The 20,457-nt window shown below is 43.4% G+C and overlaps 1 protein-coding gene across 1 annotated transcript in view; it reads left to right on the top strand.

Annotated features, from left to right (window-relative positions):
- The first annotated feature begins 1,067 nt into the window (after positions 1-1,067).
- Positions 1,068-20,457, top strand: part of LMOD3 (leiomodin 3) — a 44,256-nt gene continuing 24,866 nt past the window's right edge. The window contains exons 1-2 of the mRNA XM_077451984.1: positions 1,068-1,696; positions 17,014-18,456. Of these exons, the coding sequence (XP_077308110.1) occupies positions 1,229-1,696; positions 17,014-18,456 (1,911 nt within the window). The 5' untranslated portion in view covers positions 1,068-1,228. The remainder of the gene's footprint in view (positions 1,697-17,013; positions 18,457-20,457) is intronic.

The following is a 20,457-nucleotide window of genomic DNA, read 5'->3' as shown; positions in this document are numbered from 1 at the left end:
AGGGGCTATCTCTCTTTTGGAACCAAATCCTCTGTCCTCGGTTCCTCCTCATTTGTACCTCTGTTTGGTCTGGTGCTTATCCAGTCTCTAAATTGGCTTTTCTCAACATTTTTACCACAGAGGAACCTTTTGAAATAATTTTTGGGTCTTGAATTACCCCAACTAAAATCTATTTTTATGGGTCAGTGGGAAGATTGTCATTTCATTGGTGGTCAGTGGGAAAAATGCAACATTTACACACAGCTCAACAGATGTTTGGTGTCATGTTGCTGGTTCTGCCAAGTGGCATTGGAACCGGAACTATGTAGGTACCAACAGGTGAGAAGTCAATTAGCCACAGCTCAAGGACTCTGGGGAACCTTGTAGATCGATCCACAGAACCCTGGTTGATTGGTTCACCATTTCAGCAATCAATTTAGATCTTCATAATTCTAAATGAAATAATTGCTCAAATGATTGTGTTTGTCATTTTGAAAAGAAAATATAGAAGAATGTAGTGATGAAAAAACCCTTGTGCATTTAACCCGTTTTACATATTCATTCTTTGTGGTGTTCCTAACTGAGGGCATGATAACTTGTGTTCTGTACCTACAATTTTTGTACTTTAAAAAGGTATCTCTATTATTTCAAAAAGTTGAAAAGAATGAACATGGTAGTTGCATTACCAACAAACCGCTGAAATTTTAGTTATCTGGCCAACAATATTTTTAATACTTTGAGTTACTGACCCACAGCAAGCATGTAAAGTCAGGACTGATTTTCATGCTTGTTCCAAGTCAATAGCAAAAAGTTTTGAGGTTATTGCGTATTAGCAGTATTGTCAAAACACAGGTTCACTTTAAGCAGTACCTGCACTGAATGACTAAGACACCACTGCAGGTGTAAAGCTAGTCAGGTTTCAAAGCTTTTTAAAGCTACAGGTTTGCGGTGACCCTAAAAGAGCGACATATTTTGCCTCTCTGAGAGTGGAATCCTCTAGAAAGTGACTGCTACATGTGAGGAGGGGGGAACTAGCTGTACTCAAATGTCAGAAGCGTTTGCACAGCTGACACCAGTTGCTGAAAACAGAACATGGCAGCACTGTCATAAATTCTCTATGAAGCCTTGTGGCGGCTTAATATAGCTCTGGCCTCAGCTGGAGTGACTCTTGTCTGATGGTGAGGAGCTCTGTAAAGGTACCGTAGCATCTTATTTCCTTCACGTTCATTGTTCAGACAGCACTGATAACATGACAAAGTCCAGCCGCGATTCAGACTTGGACGAGTTCTTTGAGGACATTGATGAAGATGAAATCTTGGCTAATCTTTCCCCAGAAGAGCTGAAGGAGCTTCAGAATGAGATGGAGGTTCTGGCGACTGATACAGATTTACCAGGGGGAATGACACCAAAGAACCAAACAGATAATGCTTCATCGGGCCAGTCTGACCTCCAATCCCAGGAATCTTTTGGGGACATCGATGAAGATGAAATTTTGGCCAATCTCTCTCCAGAGGAGCTGAAGGAGCTCCAGAAAGAGATGGAAGTGTTGGCTCCAGATCCAAATTTACCAGTGGGTATGATACAGAAGGACCAGACTGAGAAAGCACCTACAGGACATTTTGACCACCGATCCCTCATTGATTACCTGCACTGGGAGAAGGAGTCAACACGAATGTTAGAGGAGGAGAGAGTTCCCGTTACGCTGCTGCCCTCTGAGGTAAATCATAACATAATAGAAGAAAATGACTAATAATGTGTCTCTGGGTGCTACATCAAAACAGGAGCAAACATTCCTGATCTGTAGCTATTCCTAAATAATTAGTGATGTGAATTGCTTGTCGACTCGAGTGTCCCAGGTTGTGTTCCTGTCAGTCTCACTCCTCCAGCTCCATTCTCTTTACTATGAAATGAATAAAAAATCCAGCAGGGGAATAGAATCCTCTTGCACTATCCATAAAAGGTGGGCAAATCAACTCAAGCACAGATCTTATCAATGAAAGTGTATGTCCAGCTAAATATTTTCTTAGTTTTGGGTAAAGTGGGGAAAGATTAAAATCCTGTTGGGTTTTTACTGCTATCCAGGCCTCCGAGAGATTTCACATCATTGCTGTCAAGGTGACGACTGTCTCACCAGGGAGGAAGTGAGGTCAAATCTCCAATAGCTACACAGACAAATAGAAATTATTTTTTAGTAGAGGAGGGATAGATCAAAATGTCCAATTTTTAATTCCGAAAGAACAAACCACAATCACTGAGTCTGCAGAGGGGGGGATCCCCTAATATAAGACACTAGGAACTCAGTCACCTATGCCACAATACACATAGAGGTTTTGGTCTCCACTACTTTATTTGACCTCTTAAAACTGTATAGATTGATTTGAGATACACTATCTGTCCTATATGTTTTATACACATATACAACATTGTATAGTGTTTGTCATTCATAATAAAGAACTCTTTCATTTCACTTAAATTTAAGGTGCTGAAAATTGTATAGAGGGGTCCTGCTTTTGTGTATCTCGATTTTTATTTCTTTCTTTGTCCCTACTGGAGATTTCCCCTCACTTCTTGTTAGGTGAATCTATTGTCAACAGAGCAGGAAGTGAGGATAACAGAACAGAAGTTCTGGGTGGGTTTAAGCCAAGTACTTACCCAAGTTACAGAAATAAAAGTGCTGCTTTACCACTTAAGATAAATCACAGGCAAACTCACATTTTGGTGCCTCCAATGTTAGATCGGTTCCTGGGTATATTTTATCCGCTGAATCCAAAAATGGCTCTTCGCTCTGGCTGCACTTCAAAAATCAGGATATTTTAATCTAGTGTTTTAGGTTTGGTTCACTCTGAAAATGTTTCTGTACTACTTCAAGGCGACTTCTATTCGACTTGTGCCCATAGACTTTAATGGAAGTTTCCTCCAAGTCAGATCCTCATCTTAATTGATGTGATTTGGATCCAACATTACTTGAAGATTACACAGGCAATCCCTGAAGTTGCTTCAAAGTCACACCAAAGTTGCCTGGCAAAGTCGCACTGTAAGTTACGTGGCTTTCAGGTCTTATTTAATCTCCTTGTAGCATGAAATAAATACAAAATATAGTCATAACCTCTACAGTGCTAGATCTGTAAAAATTAAATGATATAAGTTGCAATATACACGCACCTTCTATATATGATCATAAACTGTAATACCGTTAATAACTTGCACTTTAGAATCCAATATTACCAATGTAAAATTGCAGTTTAAAGTATGTAATCACTCTCACTATGTCTGCTAACTTGTATGCAAAAAAACACAGACTAGGTAACAGAAGAATAAGTTGATCAGCAAGATCTTTTCAAAAAACTGACTGAAAAATTATATAAATTCAACCATATCTAAGAAACTAGAGCTGATGCAGTCTAGCCAATGCAATTTACTGAATCTGTGCCACAAATAATCCCAAGAACAGGTCTAAAAAACAAGGCACCAAAAAAAAATTTTTTTTGTTGGGCTCTCTAATGAATGAGGAGGCATATAATGTTCCTCTTAAGTGACCCTTAGCCCCCGTTCACATTGACTGTGGCTTTGAAAACATGCGACTTCATCTGAAATTGCACGATTTCCAAGCCGCATTTCAGTGCAACTTTGAAGACATCTATGCAGCTTCATGCAGAGATGTCTATTCCAGTTACGCCCAAAATTGACAAAAGTAATGCATGTACTACTTTTTTAAACCAGTGCAGCTCCACAAAGTCGGCATCATGCCGATTTGAACAGTGCCATTGCCGGTAATAGGATGCAAATTGTCATGCGATTTGACCTATCATGACAAGTTTCTCCAATGTGAATGGGGGCTTAATGTGAATCTTAACCCAAGAACAAAATCGTAATATATTGCAGTTTACCATTCCTTGGCCTTCATGTGTTCCTGAATGCCTACAGCCCTAAATGCGAGTACCACTTAGTACAGTGTCCAGCCACCCTATATTTTAGTCTATTATAGGTGTTGACAGGCTGTAGTCAGCAGAGCTTGACGTTGGACCTGTGACTCCCGGGCACCTGAAAACACCGGGATTTACATGTGCTAAGCACCCAGTGTTCATTACACCTTAAAGAGGAAGTAAACCCTGATGAGTTTACTTCCTCTTTCATTCCCTGCAAAGGCAAAGCATAATGGACTACTATGCATCGCATAGTAGCCCATTATGTATCACTTACCTGACACAGGAGCCAGCGAAGTCGCCGCTGTCCCCCTGTAGTCCGCCGCATCCATCTTGCTGGTGGCGTCTCGCAGCTCCGCCGCTGCCATTGGGCGGAGCCGCGATGAAGTCACTCCCGCGCATGCGCACGGGAGCCGACACGCGCGGCAGATCCATTGCTGGAAATGCCGCGCTCAGTGCGCCTGCGCGTCGCTGTCTACGGCCCATGCGCCGTAGACAGCGGTGCCTGTCTTCAGGCAAATATCTCCTAAACCGTATAGGTTTAGGAGATATTTCTTGGACCTACAGGTAAGCCTTAATCTAGGCTTACCTGTAGGTCAAAGTGGTTTGTAAGGGTTTACAACCACTTTAAATGTGGTGGCTGCATAATTATATTTTTTTTCAGGATTGTTTTGTTTATGGTCACCTGACGATCTTGTGTGTAAACATTTCCTATGTAAAGTAACAGCGTTGACCTTGTGTAGTGTATTCATAATGGAGCAGCATTGTTATCCTGGGACAGTAAGCTAAAGTGGTTCTAAAGGCAGAAGGTTTTTTAGAGTGAATTTTATAGAATGCAAAAATAAATAGATAAAAAACCTTCAGTGTACAGCAGCCCCCCTCAGCCCCTTATATTTACTGAGCCCCATCTTGATCCAAGAATGTTGCATGAGAGCCTTGGCTGTACGGGACTCTCCCTCCTGATTGGCTGAGACACAGCAGCGGGCACCATTGGCTCCCGCTGCTGTCAATCAAAATCAGTGAGCCAATGGGGGGCGGGGCTGAGACACAGCTCTGTGTCTAAATTGACTGTGGCGGGGCCAGGAGCGCAGTCAAGGGCCCCCGAGAAGAGGAGGATCCAGGCTGCTCTGTGCAAAACCACTACACAGAGCAAGTAAGTATAGCATGTTTGTTATTAAAAAAAAAAAAAAAAATAAAAAAGAGACTATAATATCACTTTAAGACTACAGATGATCTCCCTTTCTACTCATCACTATTACATGTGAGGATGGGGGGGGGGGTTCTGTATTCCTAACACACTTCCTGAGAGCAATGAGGAAATACCGAAGAATGCACAGGATATAGAAAAACTCTTGCAATGGTATATATATATAATGGACCAAGAGGGAGCATATAAGAGAAGGTCATTTTTAGGGTTTACATACACTTTAAAATCTAACGTAAAAACGTATTTCTCTTTTTTCAGTTTTGGATAGAATAGGAAATAGTTGTCTTTTTTTTTTTTTTTCTTACGCCAAACTGCCAGTCCACAGTTTATCAAACTTTTGTGGGGTTCTCTTGTGAATCTAGACCAGTTTTTTTAGTTTGATAACGAATGAATCAGTGCCCACAAACCAAATGAATTGATAAATGTCTCCAGTGCCTTTAATTCATTTTATCCAGTGCAAAGTTTGCAGATTAAAGGGCTCCAAATAAAGTGTATGAATGGATCTTTATAATTTCTTCCAAAAATTCCTCTATGGTGTCAGTTTTGTGCTCCAATCACATATAAAGTGTTCTCAGTGCTCTTCCCCATGTCACACCATCATCACTGGAAATAAATGACCTATGTAAATAAAAAGATTTAAGATTGCTTTGTTCTGGTATCACACGCCAGTAGGGGAATCCTCCGCTTCACCATTCCAAATCTCCTTTAATCCACAGTATCTCTCACATACATACAAGTCAGATGGGGGGAGGGATCCCATAGTGTTAAACTGTACCAAACTTTATTTAAAATCACTGTTAGTTTTCTGCCAATAACACTTTTTGGGTAAGCAGCTAGACATATTTCTGCTTGAAACATAAGGCTAGTTTGTACACCTACACACAGGTGTTTTATTAAAAATAAGTCCATCAGGGGCATTGCTAGGTCTACAAAAGATCCGTGGGTTAGAGCCCATAGCAGCGTAGTAAAGAAAGTCATACGCTTAGGCAGGCATACACATGTATATACAGTAATATACGTGTGGGTGTGTGTGTATATATCCCCAGAGAGCACCCACTTACATCAGGGTCCCCAGAGAGCCCCTCCTTACATCAAGGTCCCCAGAGAGGCCCCCCTTAAATCAGGGTCCCCATAGAGCCTCCCCCTTAAAATCAGGGTCCCCATAGAGCCTCCCCCTTAAAATCAGGGTCCCCATAGAGCCTCCCCCTTAAAATCAGGGTCCCCATAGAGCCTCCCCCTTAAATCAGGGTCCCCATAGAGCCTCCCCCTTAAAATCAGGGTCCCCATAGAGCCTCCCCCTTAAATCAGGGTCCCCATAGAGCCTCCCCCTTAAAATCAGGGTCCCCATAGAGCCTCCCCCTTAAAATCAGGGTCCCCATAGAGCCTCCCCCTTAAATCAGGGTCCCCATAGAGCCTCCCCCTTAAAATCAGGGTCCCCATAGAGCCTCCCCCTTAAAATCAGGGTCCCCATAGAGCCTCCCCCTTAAAATCAGGGTCCCCATAGAGCCTCCCCCTTAAAATCAGGGTCCCCATAGAGCCTCCCCCTTAAAATCAGGGTCCCCATAGAGCCTCCCCCTTAAAATCAGGGTCCCCATAGAGCCTCCCCCTTAAAATCAGGGTCCCCATACAGCCTCCCCCTTAAAATCAGGGTCCCCATAGAGCCTCCCCCTTAAAATGATGGTCCCCATAGAGCCTCCCCCTTAAAATCAGGGTCCCCATAGAGATTCCCCCTTAAAATCAGGGTCCCTATAGAGCCTCCCCCTTAAAATCAGGGTCCCCATAGAGCCTCCCCCTTTAAATCAGGGTCCCCAGAGAGCCTCCCCTCCCCTTGTGGTCCCCTGCAGAGCCTCGGTGCTATGGGCCCCAGATTTGGGGCTATAGCCCCAATAGCCACCCCCTAGCAAGGCTACTGAAGTCCGTTATTATTATTTATTAAGACTTAATTCTAGTTTGATAGTTGTATTTACATGATTTAACCATTCTTGTAATAAGGGACTTTCAATGAACAAGGAGTAGCTTCCTGGCTTAATTCAGAAGGCTTAGCATCCACCTGGCTTATATGTATGTCTGTGTCCGAGGTGGTTAAAGATTGGCCTCAGTACCGGTGTTATTGAGCTAGGAAATGAGAAGAATTTCTCAAGTGGGGACACAGCCTAAAAAAATGAGTCCCCATTGGAGAGATTCTTCTCACTTCCTGTGTCCAAAACTAAACTTTGTTTGGCCAGACTTTTAATTAAAATTAAAGTTACTAGATCTTGTATGGATATAATAGGTACATTTTTGTTGTAGCATAACACAAGGTTTATAATATAACAGAATACATTCAAAAAAATAACATGAATATTTTTTACTGTGGTTAAGCTACTGTCCTCCGTTCAGTAGATTTTTATACTTGGGTTGGAATGGCAAAGTACCAGTCGATCAACAAAGCTGATCTAATGTGTGGGCAGGCTGAATGTACCAAGTTGATGGATTGACCAACTTGGGTACAACCAGCCCAGATGTAATTGCGATTATCACTAGCAGCTGCTAGCAATAAGCACGTTCTCCTGGTGGGGAAAGCTCCCCTCGCCACTCGCCATTCTCAGAACCCTCCATCCCCTTGCTGGGAGAACACAATGTTTCGGCAAGAGGGATTTCCCTGTCAACACTGCCTGTGTTGATGGAGGATTTGTGCAAATTTATTTCCGGAAATTGAACCATCTATGGCCTGCCTAAAAGAGTACCTCTAGTGTAAACAAGGCCTTATTGATTCATAGTTTTGGAAATCGCAAACATTTAAGGCTTTATGTAGACTCAGACTTTTGGTTGCTTTTGAGCTGCTTTGACTTTTTCTTTTTAAGATTATGTAAACCCTATGCACTTATTTATTTGCTTCCTTTGGGTCTGGTAATATACAATTGAAAGCATTGTGTTAGATCGCTTTAAAAAGTGTAAAAAATACTTGTTAATTCTAATAAATATCTTGTGAGCTGATAACTTCCTCTGCTGCGCTCTTACCTGTTAGCATCACTCCTATCTTTCTACGTGGACTACAGAACATCTTTCTATGGTATTATTAGGAGGGGAAAGTGTTTTGTAGTCCTAACCGACTTTTGGTCCTATGATGACAATACTGTTTTCCACAGATAGAGCACGAGTGAGCATTGTTACCACAATGCAGGAATTGTTACTGGCACGCTCACCATGTGAAGAACTAGCAAAATTCGATAAATAAACAGGTACATGGAGTGATCCCTCCTGCTTGGTGATTAAATAGTCTTCAGAATTTATCCAAATTCTGCTAGTTCAGAACACACGTTTTCAGCACTACTAAGTCCAGATAAAGGGGGACCCTTACAACCTCTTAAATCTGTTGGATTTCTATGGTACAAGATCTCAAGCAAGAGTATATCTGGATTTTACACAATCTACATCTGGTGCTCGTCTTCTTCTATATATCATATTTACATGAGATAGGAGCCAACCCTTGGCTACTACACCTAAGGATGATCGTTCCTTCCATGATGTGAGATACTCAACTGGAGCACCCCACATCTTCTTTCTACCTTCAGGTATATATTGCTTTCTGTGTAAAATACACCCTCTCTGTTTGGCCTTTTGACCGTCATCACTGGAACAGAAAGTAATGGGAAATCCTAAATTCTCCAGCTGTCTTCTGAACAGAAATAGAAGGGAATCCCTCCAACAGAGACACCTGTTCTGATGATGACAACTGTCTAATGGGGTAATTACTCCCACTTTGGAGCGATTTCCTCTCACTTCCTGTTTCATCTCCGGGACAAAAACAGAAAGGAAATTCCTCCAACTTGGTGGGTGGCGCGTTACTACCAGTTTAACTCTTACCCATTCTATCCAAAATAAAAAGTTGTCTATAGATACACAAAAAAAGGGAAATGTTCAGTGACTTTCTACTTGTTGTTTTATAATAGTATGCTTGATGTCAATTTTAAAGTGATATTAAAGGCTATTTTTTTTTTTTTTTTAATAACAAACATATCATACTTACCTGCTCTGTGCATGCCCCGATCCTCCACTTCTCGGGTCCCCTGCTGGTGCTCCTGGCTCGTCCCCCTTTCTGGGTGCTATTAAAGCCAACTACTTGCTATGAGGGCATTCGTGCATGCTCACTCCTGAGCCGCGTCTGTGTATCCATAAGACACATACAACGTGGTTTGGATTCACCCCCGCTCCCTCCTCACTGGTTGTGTTTGACTGCAGTGAGAGCCAATGGCTCCCGCTGCTGTGTCTCAGCCAATAAAAAGGGAGAGACCCGACAGAGCTGCTGCTCTTGTGCACATCACTGGGTCAAGATGGGGCTCAGGTAAGTATTGGGGGGGGGGGGTCTGGGGGGAGCTGCACACAGTCTTTACAACCACTTTAAAGCTGAAATACAGAAAATTTGCAACTACCATTGTAGTGGGGCTCCCCCCTCACCCTGCAATGGCTAATGGTCGAATTACAGGTTTTTTTGTGTCACTTTTAATATTTTTTGGGGGCCAAGTTGGCCTAATTTCTATTACTAAATGATGTTGCTGCTTAGTATGCTATTTTCTACTATAGTAGCATTAGATACATACAGTAGAGCATGTTCTGGAAACTTCCCTTCTGCTGCCGGACCTAAAGAGTTGGGTTTAGTGCTTCTCTGCCATTCAGTAGATGTAGCTGTGTATTTTTATCAACAAATACAAGGCTGTATTCATTTGGTGGAAATTGTGACTTTATCTGCCTGCCTCGCCACCTTGACCATTCAAAGGAAGCATTGTATTTATTGATAAAAATACAAAGCTTCTCCTGAACGGTGGAAAAAGCACTTAACCACCTTCAGACCGGACCATTTTGCTGGTAAATGACCAGAGGTCTTTTTACAATTTGGCACTGCGCTGCTTTAACTGGTAATTGCGCGGTCATGCAATGTTGTACCCAAACAAAATTTGCGTCCTTTTCTTCCCACAAATAGAGCTTTCTTTTGATGGTATTTGATTGCCTCTGCGATTTTTATTTTTTGCGATATAAACGTAAAAAGACCGCAAATTTTGAAAAAAAATGATATTTTCTACTTTTTGTTGTTAGAAAAATCCAATAAACTCAATTTTAGTCATACATTTAGGCCAAAATGTATTCAGCCACATGTCTTTGGTAAAAAAAAAGTCAATAATTGTATATTTATTGGTTTGCGCAAAAGTTGTCACATCTACAAACGAAGGTACGTTTTCTGGAATTTACGCAGCTTTTAGTTTACGACTGCCTATCTCATTTCTTGAGGTGCTAAAATGGCAGGGCAGTACAAAACCCCCCCAAATGACCCCATTTTGGAAAGTAGACCCCCTAAGGAAATTGATAAGAGGCATGTTGAGCCCATTGAATATTTTATTTTTTTGCCTCAAGCGATTGAATAATGACAAAAAAAAATTTTTATTTTTTTTTTTACACAAAGTTGTCACTAAATGATATATTGCTCACACATGCTATGGGCGTATGTAAAATGACACCCCAAAATAAATTCTGCTGCTTCTCCTGAGTACGGGGATACCACATATGTGGGACTTTTTGGGAGCCTAGCCGCGTACGGGGCCCCGAAAACCAAGCACCGCCTTCAGGCTTTCTAAGGGCGTAAATTTTTGAGTTCACTTCTCACTACCTATTACAGTTTTGAAGGCCATAAAATGCCAAGATGGCACAAAACCCCCACAAATGACCCCATTTTAGAAAGTAGACACCCCAAGCTATTTGCTGAGAGGCATGTTGAGTCCATGGAATATTTTATATTTTGCCACAAGTTGCGGGAAAATTACAAACTTTTTTTTTTTTTTTTTTTTTTCACAAAGTTGTCACTAAATGATATATTGCTCACGCATGCCATGGGCATATGTGAAATGACACCCCAAAATAAATTCTGCTGCTTCTCCTGAGTACGGGGATACCACATATGTGGGACTTTTTGGGAGCCTAGCCGCGTACGGGGCCCCGAAAACCAAGCACCGCCTTCAGGCTTTCTAAGGGCGTTACAGTTTTGAAGGCCATAAAATGCCAAGATGGCACAAACCCCCCCCAAATGACCCCATTTTGGAAAGTAGACACCCCTAAATTTAGGGGTACACTAGTGAGACTAGGTAATAAATGGCGGGTGCCCTGAAACTATAAAAAAATAACTAACCAACCAGCGTCACCTGTAACAGTTATATGGTGATCATTGGTGAAAGGGTTAACTAGGGGGCAATCAGGGGGCTTTATGCGGTAGTATATGGGGGTCACTGGCGCTATAAAAAGCTGCGGCGAACCTAAATACCTACCTGCCTAACTAGCGTCACCTGTGACACTAATACAGCGATCAGAAAAACGATCGTTTAGGCTGGGTTCACACTGGAGTGATGCGGGAACGCCACGAATGCGCGGCGGGTTCCCGCATCGCATGCCTCCCGGCGGCAGTTCACACTGCCCTATGCGAACTGCTGGGAGTGTCAGTGAAATGTTAATGACACCCCAGATCAGTTTGCATATCGCAGTGCGATCTGCAAACTCGGATCGCATGGTGTGAACACCCATGCGATCCGATTCTGCTGCGGACCAAAAAAAGGGTCCCGTGCGAGTTTGCGGCGGGTGCGGCGGGTGCGACACGAAGTCAGCCATACTATCTGTATGGCTGAACTCGAATCGCACAGAGATCGGATGTGATTTGCACTGCAGTGCGGTGCGAATCACATCCGTTCTCATAAACCACTGCAATGTGAACCCAGCCTTAGTGACACTGGCGACGGGGGGTGATCACGGGGTTAAACCTTTATTGGGGGGGTTAGGGGGGTACCTTAGAACTAAAGGGGGCTAACCCTAACTGCCCTAACAGTTATTAGTCACAAATGACACCCGCCGGGTGATCAGGGGGTTAAACCTTTATTAGGTAATAAATGGCGGGTGCCCTGAAACTATAAAAAAATAACTAACCAACCAGCGTCACCTGTAACAGTTATATGGTGATCACTGGTGAAAGGGTTAACTAGGGGGCAATCAGGGGGCTTTATGCGGTAGTATATGGGGGTCCCTGGCGCTATAAAAAGCTGCGGCGAACCTAAATACCTACCTGCCTAACTAGCGTCACCTGTGACACTAATATAGCGATCAGAAAAACTATCGCTCATTAGGCTGGGTTCACACTGGAGCGATGCGGGAACGCCACGAATCCGCGGCGGGTTCCCGCATCGCATGCCTCCCGGCGGCAGTTCGCACTGCCCTATGCGGACTGCTGGGAGTGTCAGTGAAATGTAATGACACCCCCAGATCAGTTTGCATATCGCAGTGCGATCTGCAAACTCGGATCGCATGGTGTGAACACCCATGCGATCCGATTCTGCTGCGGGCCAAAAAAAGGGTCCCGTGCGAATTTGCGGCGGGTGCGACATGAATTCAGCCATACTACCTGTATGGCTGAACTCGAATCGCAAAGAGATCGGATGTGATTTGCACTGCAGTGCGGTGCGAATCACATTCGTTCTCATAAACCGCTGCAATGTGAACCCAGCCTTATTGACACTGGCGAGGGGGGGTGATCACGGGGTTAAACCTTTATTGGGGGGGTTAGGGGGGCACATTAGAACTAAAGGGGGCTAACCCTAACTGCCCTAACAGTTATTACAGTCACAAATGACACCAATGCAAAAAAAAAAAAAAAAAAAAAAAAAAAAAAAAAAAAAAGCAATTGGTGTCACTGTGACTGGGGGGGCAGGGGTAATTGGGGGGTGATCGGGGGGTAAAGGGGGGGTGTGAGTGTGCCTGGCATGTTCTACTGAATGTGTGGTGTGTTAGTGCAACTCACCGAACCTCTCTCCTCGGTGCCGGAACGAAAAATACCGACACGGAGGAGAGATTACATCACTTCCTCTCCTGTGTTTACATTACAGGAGAGGAAATGATGTCACCGGACATTTTCATTCGTCGGGAGCGATCGCGAGGGGGTGGCCATGAATGAATGGCCGTCCCCTCGTCCGGGATCGCTCCCGAACGAATACCGACCGCCGCAGGCACCGGGCGGGGGCCCGATCGGGCCCCCGACCCGGGGGAAGGCAGGGACGTACATGTACGCCCATATGCCTGCCCGTGCCATTCTGAGGACGTACATCCTCGTGCGGCGGTCGGCAAGTGGTTAAGCTGGCCATAGATGGATCAAAATTTGGCTAGTTTTGCATGAACAGGCCAAATTTCGACCTATCTGTGGCCATTCAGAACAGAAATCTGTCAAACATTTGACTTTTGTTGAATGGGATGTTGGAAAATTTTTATTCCATCAGCGTCTGCAGCCAGTGTTGATCAGTGTATTCTGGCAGTGGAGGAGTCCCCACTTCGTTTAGTAACAGAAATACTTGGGCCAAATGAATGTAAAGTGACAATGGAATTCTACTTTGCTTGTCTAGGGTACCAATAAAATAATTTTTACTTACCTTATCTCTTGCTCCCCCAGAAGCTGCCATTCTCCTCTTCTCATCAACGCTCTGAGTTGTGGGAAGGTCCTTGATGTCCTCACAATTTAGGACTGCTGGTCCTGTATGATTTGTGATGACATCAGAGGGCAACCAACTGATGAAGCAACGAGTAGAAATGGCTTTAAGGGGCCAGTCACACAAAGAGGAGGAACCCATATGAGTAAAACCTCTTTTTACTAGTAGCCTATCCAAAAACAAGCATCTAATCTATGCACTGCAGTGGGAGCCCTACTAGTGGAATAGTTTTTAAATTTCCCAGAAATTCAGCTTTAAAAAGAATATACAGTGTTCTCTATGCATTTTTCTTTTTTATCTACCGTATTGGCGTATAACACGCAGTTTTTCTCCTTAAAATCAGGGGGAAATCGCAGGTGCGTGTTATACTCCAATCCTCCACTATTTTGGAGCCTCTGGGCGGCTTTTAGCCGCCTTCGGGCCTTCTCTGTGGCTTTCGGTCGCCTTCGGCCCTTCTCGGCTGCCTTCGGCCCTTCTTGGCGGCTTTCAGCCGCCTTCAGCCCTTCTCGGTGGCTTTCGGGCGCAAGCTGACAAGAATGGGCCGAAGGTGGCCGAAAGCCGATGAGAAGGGTCGAAGGTGGCCAAACGGCGCCCGAGAACTACCGAGCGCTGCCGAGATACACAGGACATCTCGGCGGCGCCATTTTTAAAAATAAAAGCTGAAAATAAAACTGACAAGGCTGAAAATGACACTGACAAGGGGACAACGATGAACAAGGCTGCATGACAAGGCTGCAGGACAAAGCTGCATATAACACTGACAAAGCTGCATATGACACTGACAAGGCTGCATTGATGGGCATTTAAATGTAAGGTTTTTTTTTCCCTAAACTTCCCTCCTAAAAGTTTTTTTTCCTTAAAATTCCCTCCTAAACTTGGGGTGTGTGTTATACGCCGGCACGTGTTATACGCTGATAAATACGGCAATTCAAGATTAAAACTATGTTTTGTGCCACTGACCAGAATCACACCTAAGCTGGCAGTATAAAAAAAAAATTATGCAATTTATAGAGGTGGTTTTACTTTTATGACTGAAATTTTGACCACAACAGAACTATTTGTGTGGGCGACAGAAAACAGATTATCACCTTCATCTTTCCAGTGTAGAATAGAGGATGGAAGGAATGATTTGACTTGTTCCTTTGGCCAACAGAGACGGTTCTTAGTTACAGACACTTTTATACATGAGGCCCTGTCTATAGGAGTACATGACACAAGAGAGATGGCATGTGTGCAAGGATTAATCCCTGCAACATCAGAACAGACGGAGTCACAGGACATTGCCAGCTGTTTCAGCTGTGATTGGTCATTAGAGAGCCACTCAACATACAAATGGCATTGATGCCAGTCACAGGTATATATTTATGTGTGTTTGTATATATATACAAACATACACACACAGACACACACAGACACACACAGACACACACAGACACACACAGACACACACAGACACACACACACACACACACAGACACAGTATCTCACAAATGTGAGTACACCCCACACATGTTTGTAAATATTTTATTATATCTTTTCGTTTGACAACACTGAAGAAATTACACTTTACTACAATGAAAAGTAGTGAGTGTATAGCTTGTATAACAGTATAAATTTGCTGTCCCCTCAAAATAACTCAACACAGAGCCATTAAAGTGGTTGTATACCCCAATGCGGAAGTTGTACCTATAGGTAAGCCTATAATAAGGCTTACCTATAGGTACTGTAAATATCTCCTAAACATGCGCTGTTTAGGAGATATTTACCTTGTAGTGCACTGATGATGTCCATGCTGTTTCTTCACTAGCAAGTGCCGTGGCTGACAGCTCCCGCTCGCATGCATGGGAGTGATGTCACGCGACTTCTGCCCAGTCACAGAGCCGGAGTCCGTGGCCCTGGAAGGAAGAGGGGCAAAGATGGATGCGGCCACCAGTGGGGATATCGCAGGCTTTGTTTGTTGGTAAGTGGCACATAATGGGCTAGTATGTGATGCATACTAGCCCATTATGCTTCTACTTTGCAGGGGAAAAAGGAGGAAGTAAAATCCATCAGGGTTTACTTCCTCTTTAATGTCTAAACCACTGGCAACAAAACTGAGTACACCCCTAAGTGAAAATGTCCAAACTGGGCCCAATTAGCCATTTTCCATCCCCGGTGTCATGTGACTCGTTAGTGTTATAAGGTCTCAGGTGTAAATTGGGAGAAGGTGTGTTAAATTTGGTGTTATCACTCTCACTCTCTCATAGTGGTCACTGGAAGTTCAACATGGCACTTTATGGCAAAGAACTCTTTGAGGATCTGAAAAAAAGAATTGTTGCTCTACATAAAGATAGCCTAGGCTATAAGCAGATTGCCAAGACCCTGAAAGTGAGCTGCAGCATGGTGGCCAAGACCATTAACAGGACAGGCTCCTGGGAAGCTATAGTTCATTGAGGGAACCATGAATGCCAACATGTACTATGACATACTGAAGCAGAGCGTGATCCCCTCCCTTCGGAGACTGGGCCGCAGGGCAGTATTACAACATGATAATGACCCCAAACACACCTTCAAGATGACTACTGCCTTGCTAAAGAAGCAGAAAGTAAAGTTGATGAACTGGCCAAGCATGTTTCCAGACCTAAACCCTATTGAGCATCTGTGGGGCATCCTCAAACGGAAGGTGGAGGAGCGCAGGGTCTCTAACATCCACCAGCTCCGTGATGTTGTCATGGAGGAGTTGAAGAGGACCCCAATGGCTACTTGTGAAGCTCTGGTGATCTCCATGCCCCCAGAGGATTAAGGCAGTGCTGGATAATAATGGTGGCCACACAAAATATTGACACTTTGGACCCAATTTGGACATTTTCACTTAGGGTTGTACTCCCTTTTGTTGCCTGCGGTTTAGACATTAATGGCTGTGTGTTGAGTTATTTTGGAGGGGACAGCAAATTTACACTGTTCACTCACTACTTTACATTGTAGCAAAGTGTCATTTCTTCAGTGTTGTCAAATGAAAAGATATAATAAAATATTTACAAAAATTTGAGGGGTGTACTCACTTTTGAGAGATACTGTATGTGTGAGTGTGTGTATATATATATATATATATATATATATATATATATATATATGTATATACATACACACTATATATAGTTGTATTCCGGTCCACAGCAATGATGCTAGAGAAAGTGCATTTAGACAGGAAGAGGTTAAAAGACCCTGATGGAAATCAGAAGCGCTAAAATGAATGGAAAAAAGGAAAAAAAGAGATTATAGTATTCTAAAACAAAAAAAAAAATGCTGATTGTTTATGGTACAAGTGTTTTGCTAACTAAATGTCATCCAATGAGGGTTTACATCTAAAGCAGATATGGAATATGATTATTTAACTTATTCTCAAAATTAACCTTAAGCTATTTATTACTGATAGAGAAAAATTGCTGCAGCAGAAAAAGAAAGACCAGAACGTCTGGACAGAGAGGAGAAACAACAACAAACAGAAGAGAGTAAAAAGGAAGTATTGGAGAAGGTCTGCAACAAGGACAACCATGTTGATGGCACAAAAGATGTGCAAGAGAAGGTACAAACAAAGCAAATCCCAGAAGCAGAGCCAAAAAAGGAATGTGCGAAAACTGCACTGGATAGTGAGGGTGAACAACCAACCCAACAGAAGGAAGAAGGAAATGAGTCTGTGGTTGAGAAGGCAAATGGTAGCACACTGACTGCTATCAATGATCTGGTGGACAACACAGAAAACATAAAGCCAGCAGGGATTTCCAAATTGAACATCCCGAAAAAACTAGCTATAGATTCCAGCTTCATCAAGATGAGTTCCAGGCCTTCTGGTAACCAAACTGACTTGGACAGAACATTGCAGAGCATCAGGAAAAATGATCCAAACATCAAAGAGGTCAACTTGAACAACATTGAGAATATTCCAAAGGAAATGCTGATTGACTTTGTAAATGCTCTGAAAAAGAACAGGCATGTAAAAACCTTCAGTATGACCAATGTGGGAGCTGATGAGAACGTTGCATTTGCTTTGGCCAACATGTTACGTGAAAATAGAAGCATCATCACCTTGAACATTGAGTCTAATTTTATCACAGGTAAAGGTATTGTGGCTATCATGAGGTGCCTTCAGTTTAACGAATACTTGACTGAATTGAGGTTCCACAATCAGAGACATATGTTGGGCCACCATGCTGAAATGGAAATCGGAAGGCTTCTAAAGGCTAATAACACTTTACTGAAGATGGGGTACCATTTTGAGCTGCCTGGTCCCCGAATGGTGGTTACCAATCTGCTGACCAGAAACCAAGACAAGCAAAGGCAGAAAAGGAAAGAAGACCAGAAACAGCAACAAGTACAAGATGAAGAGGAGATCATGTCTATGCTAGAGAATGGTCTGGAGTTGGGTATTCCTCCACAACTTTGGGCAATGATTAATCAAGCTTCACAAGCTCCTAACTCAAGGATGCCAACAATTCCTGAAGAGCCTAAGATTCCAATCCCACCGCTCCGAAAAAGTAAACAAAACAAGCCAGAAATTAGCTCAGAAAACAAGGTCAATGCTGAACCTCTACCTTTCAAAGATGTGAAACTAAAAAAATTCCAGCCAAAGTCTGTTGCCCAGAAGTTGAGAGAAGAGGCAGATAAAACCAGCCTGCGAGACATGATACAACTAAAGAGAGCAGCACCCAAGTCAAGCACGTCTCAAAATTCAGAGCTGTCAGAGAAAACCAATCTCAGGGATGTAATAAAAACTCTCAAGCCAGTGCCAAGAAACCGGCCACCACCTCGTGTTGAGCTGACGCCAAGGGATGAACTTTTGAAAGATATTCGCCAGAGTAACGTGGCTTATCTTAAAGCGGTGAGTCATTCCAATTTAAGCGGGTTTTCTATTTAACCAAGTTTATCCAGTCTTCTCATATACCATTGCATTCTTAAAAGATAAAGATGCACCCTTCTACAGGATAGCATAACCTTAGGCCAAACTTTTTTTCTATTGTTTAATACTGATTATTAGGGATGCACCGATACCAGACATTTTCGCGAGTATTGATACTGGCGAAAATGCTCCGATACCGGAAACCGATACCGCGCCATCTACTTGAGGGCTCTGTGCGCGCGCATTGTGACATTTGCGCGTGCACAGTTGGGAGAGACAGACCCGGTGACGTTGGCGCTTGACGCAGCCGCAGCACCTGCACGTACGTCTGGGTTGGGGGGCTTTTTAGGCGAACTTCTGCCCGCCTTCTGTGTGACTGCAGACACCTGGGATTTTCAATCATACATTCTGAGGAAGGTAAGCTCTCTACTACCCACAATCCATATTGGGTACCCTACCCCCCTCCCCTGCCCTGCCAGGTGTTGACCGGTCTATAGCTACTGCCCCCTTTCCTTGGGTGAGTGCTGTTTTACCCTACACCTCTGGCCAGGCATGGGAAGTTTTCTAGCCATTGCTGTCTTGGACTAAACTTATGTTAACTCATCTACTTTTTAGACCTTCTCATATAAATTTCTCCAGCAGGCACCTTCAAGTGGTGCTGATTATACCCTTGCAATACCTTTTCCTTGGACCGTTCCTGAGCATTTTAGCTTAATCCTGGGTGCCACATCAATCATACTATTGGGTGGGTTCTTTTTATTAGTCTTGCCCTTGCACTTTGTGTTTCCCAAGGGTGTGGGTTTCCTCTGTCCCCTGTTTCTCCTCCCTTTCTTGTTCCTTCCTTTTGTGTTGCCCCTCCCCTTCCCCTTTCCTCCCCTCCCCTTCTCCCCCCTTTATTTACCCCTTTCCCCTCTCCCCCCCCAGCGATCACAGCCTTTTCCATCTAAACTCTCCCACCCCACAATCCCCATTTCAACCCACCCTCAACTACCTTGCCCTCACTTACCACTCCCCTTCCACCCTGCCATCAACCGGCTCCCAAACAACAACCTCCCGCCACCTCCCAAACCACCCCTCTTCGTAGGCGATAGGTATTGGTAATTGGTATCGGCGAGTACATGATGTCAAAAAAGTGGCATTGGTGCATCCCTACTGATTATTATTATTTAAATCTGTACAGAAATACATGGAAAAGATATGAAAAAGAGTATGATGTAACATTCAAAACATAAATCACATATGAGTTGCAGAAAAAACAAAGTCATGAATCCATTAGAGCAAGCTTGAAAAGAAAAAACGGAAATTACCAACACAGGATGATAATGGTAGCTCAATGAATTGACAGCTAGTAAAGCCTCCGAATGGGAAGATTTGAAACAGAGGGGAATTACCTCGGAGGGGGCATATAACCTGAAATAAAAGGTGAAAGAGAGGCACACAATTGGGGATGAGAATGGAAGAACCAGAAACATTTTAGTAAGACATGTAAAGAGACTTGGGGGGACAAAAAATTTCAGACATTAGGGTTATTGAATCAAGATTAGTTACAGAATTATCTCACAGCTCCCAAATTTTTGAAAATTGAGGTAGAGAGTTGTGCACTGCGGCTATTCTGCGTATGTGAGCTAGGGCCTGCAATAGTTGGCTTAATGTGGGTGGGGAATGGGACAACCATCCCAAGGGGATTACCCTCTTTGCCACCAAAAGGACAAATGCAAGCAGTTTTTGGGTAGGCTTGGAGTTACCAGGGATAGGCAGGCCTAGGAGGAAATGAATTGGGTCCATGGGAACAGTTAAATCAAAGAGATTTTGTAGGAAGGTTTGGACCGAGGACCAAAATGGTTGGATAATGGGGCATTCCCAGAAGATGTGCTAGTGGGAGCCTACAGCAGCATGGCATCTCTAGCAAACCCGAGGGTTCTTAAAGTCATACCTGTGAAGGACCTCCGGGGTTCTATACCAGAAAAGGATTATTTTATAGGC

The sequence above is a fragment of the Lithobates pipiens genome, unplaced genomic scaffold (assembly GCF_037356315.1).
Source record: "Lithobates pipiens isolate NorthernLeopardFrog02 unplaced genomic scaffold, aLitPip1_a1.2 Scaffold_23, whole genome shotgun sequence".
Classification (NCBI taxonomy): Eukaryota; Metazoa; Chordata; class Amphibia; order Anura; family Ranidae; genus Lithobates; species Lithobates pipiens.
The sequence above is the reverse complement of the archived record's forward strand: the minus strand, read 5'-3'. Positions and strand labels throughout refer to the sequence as shown.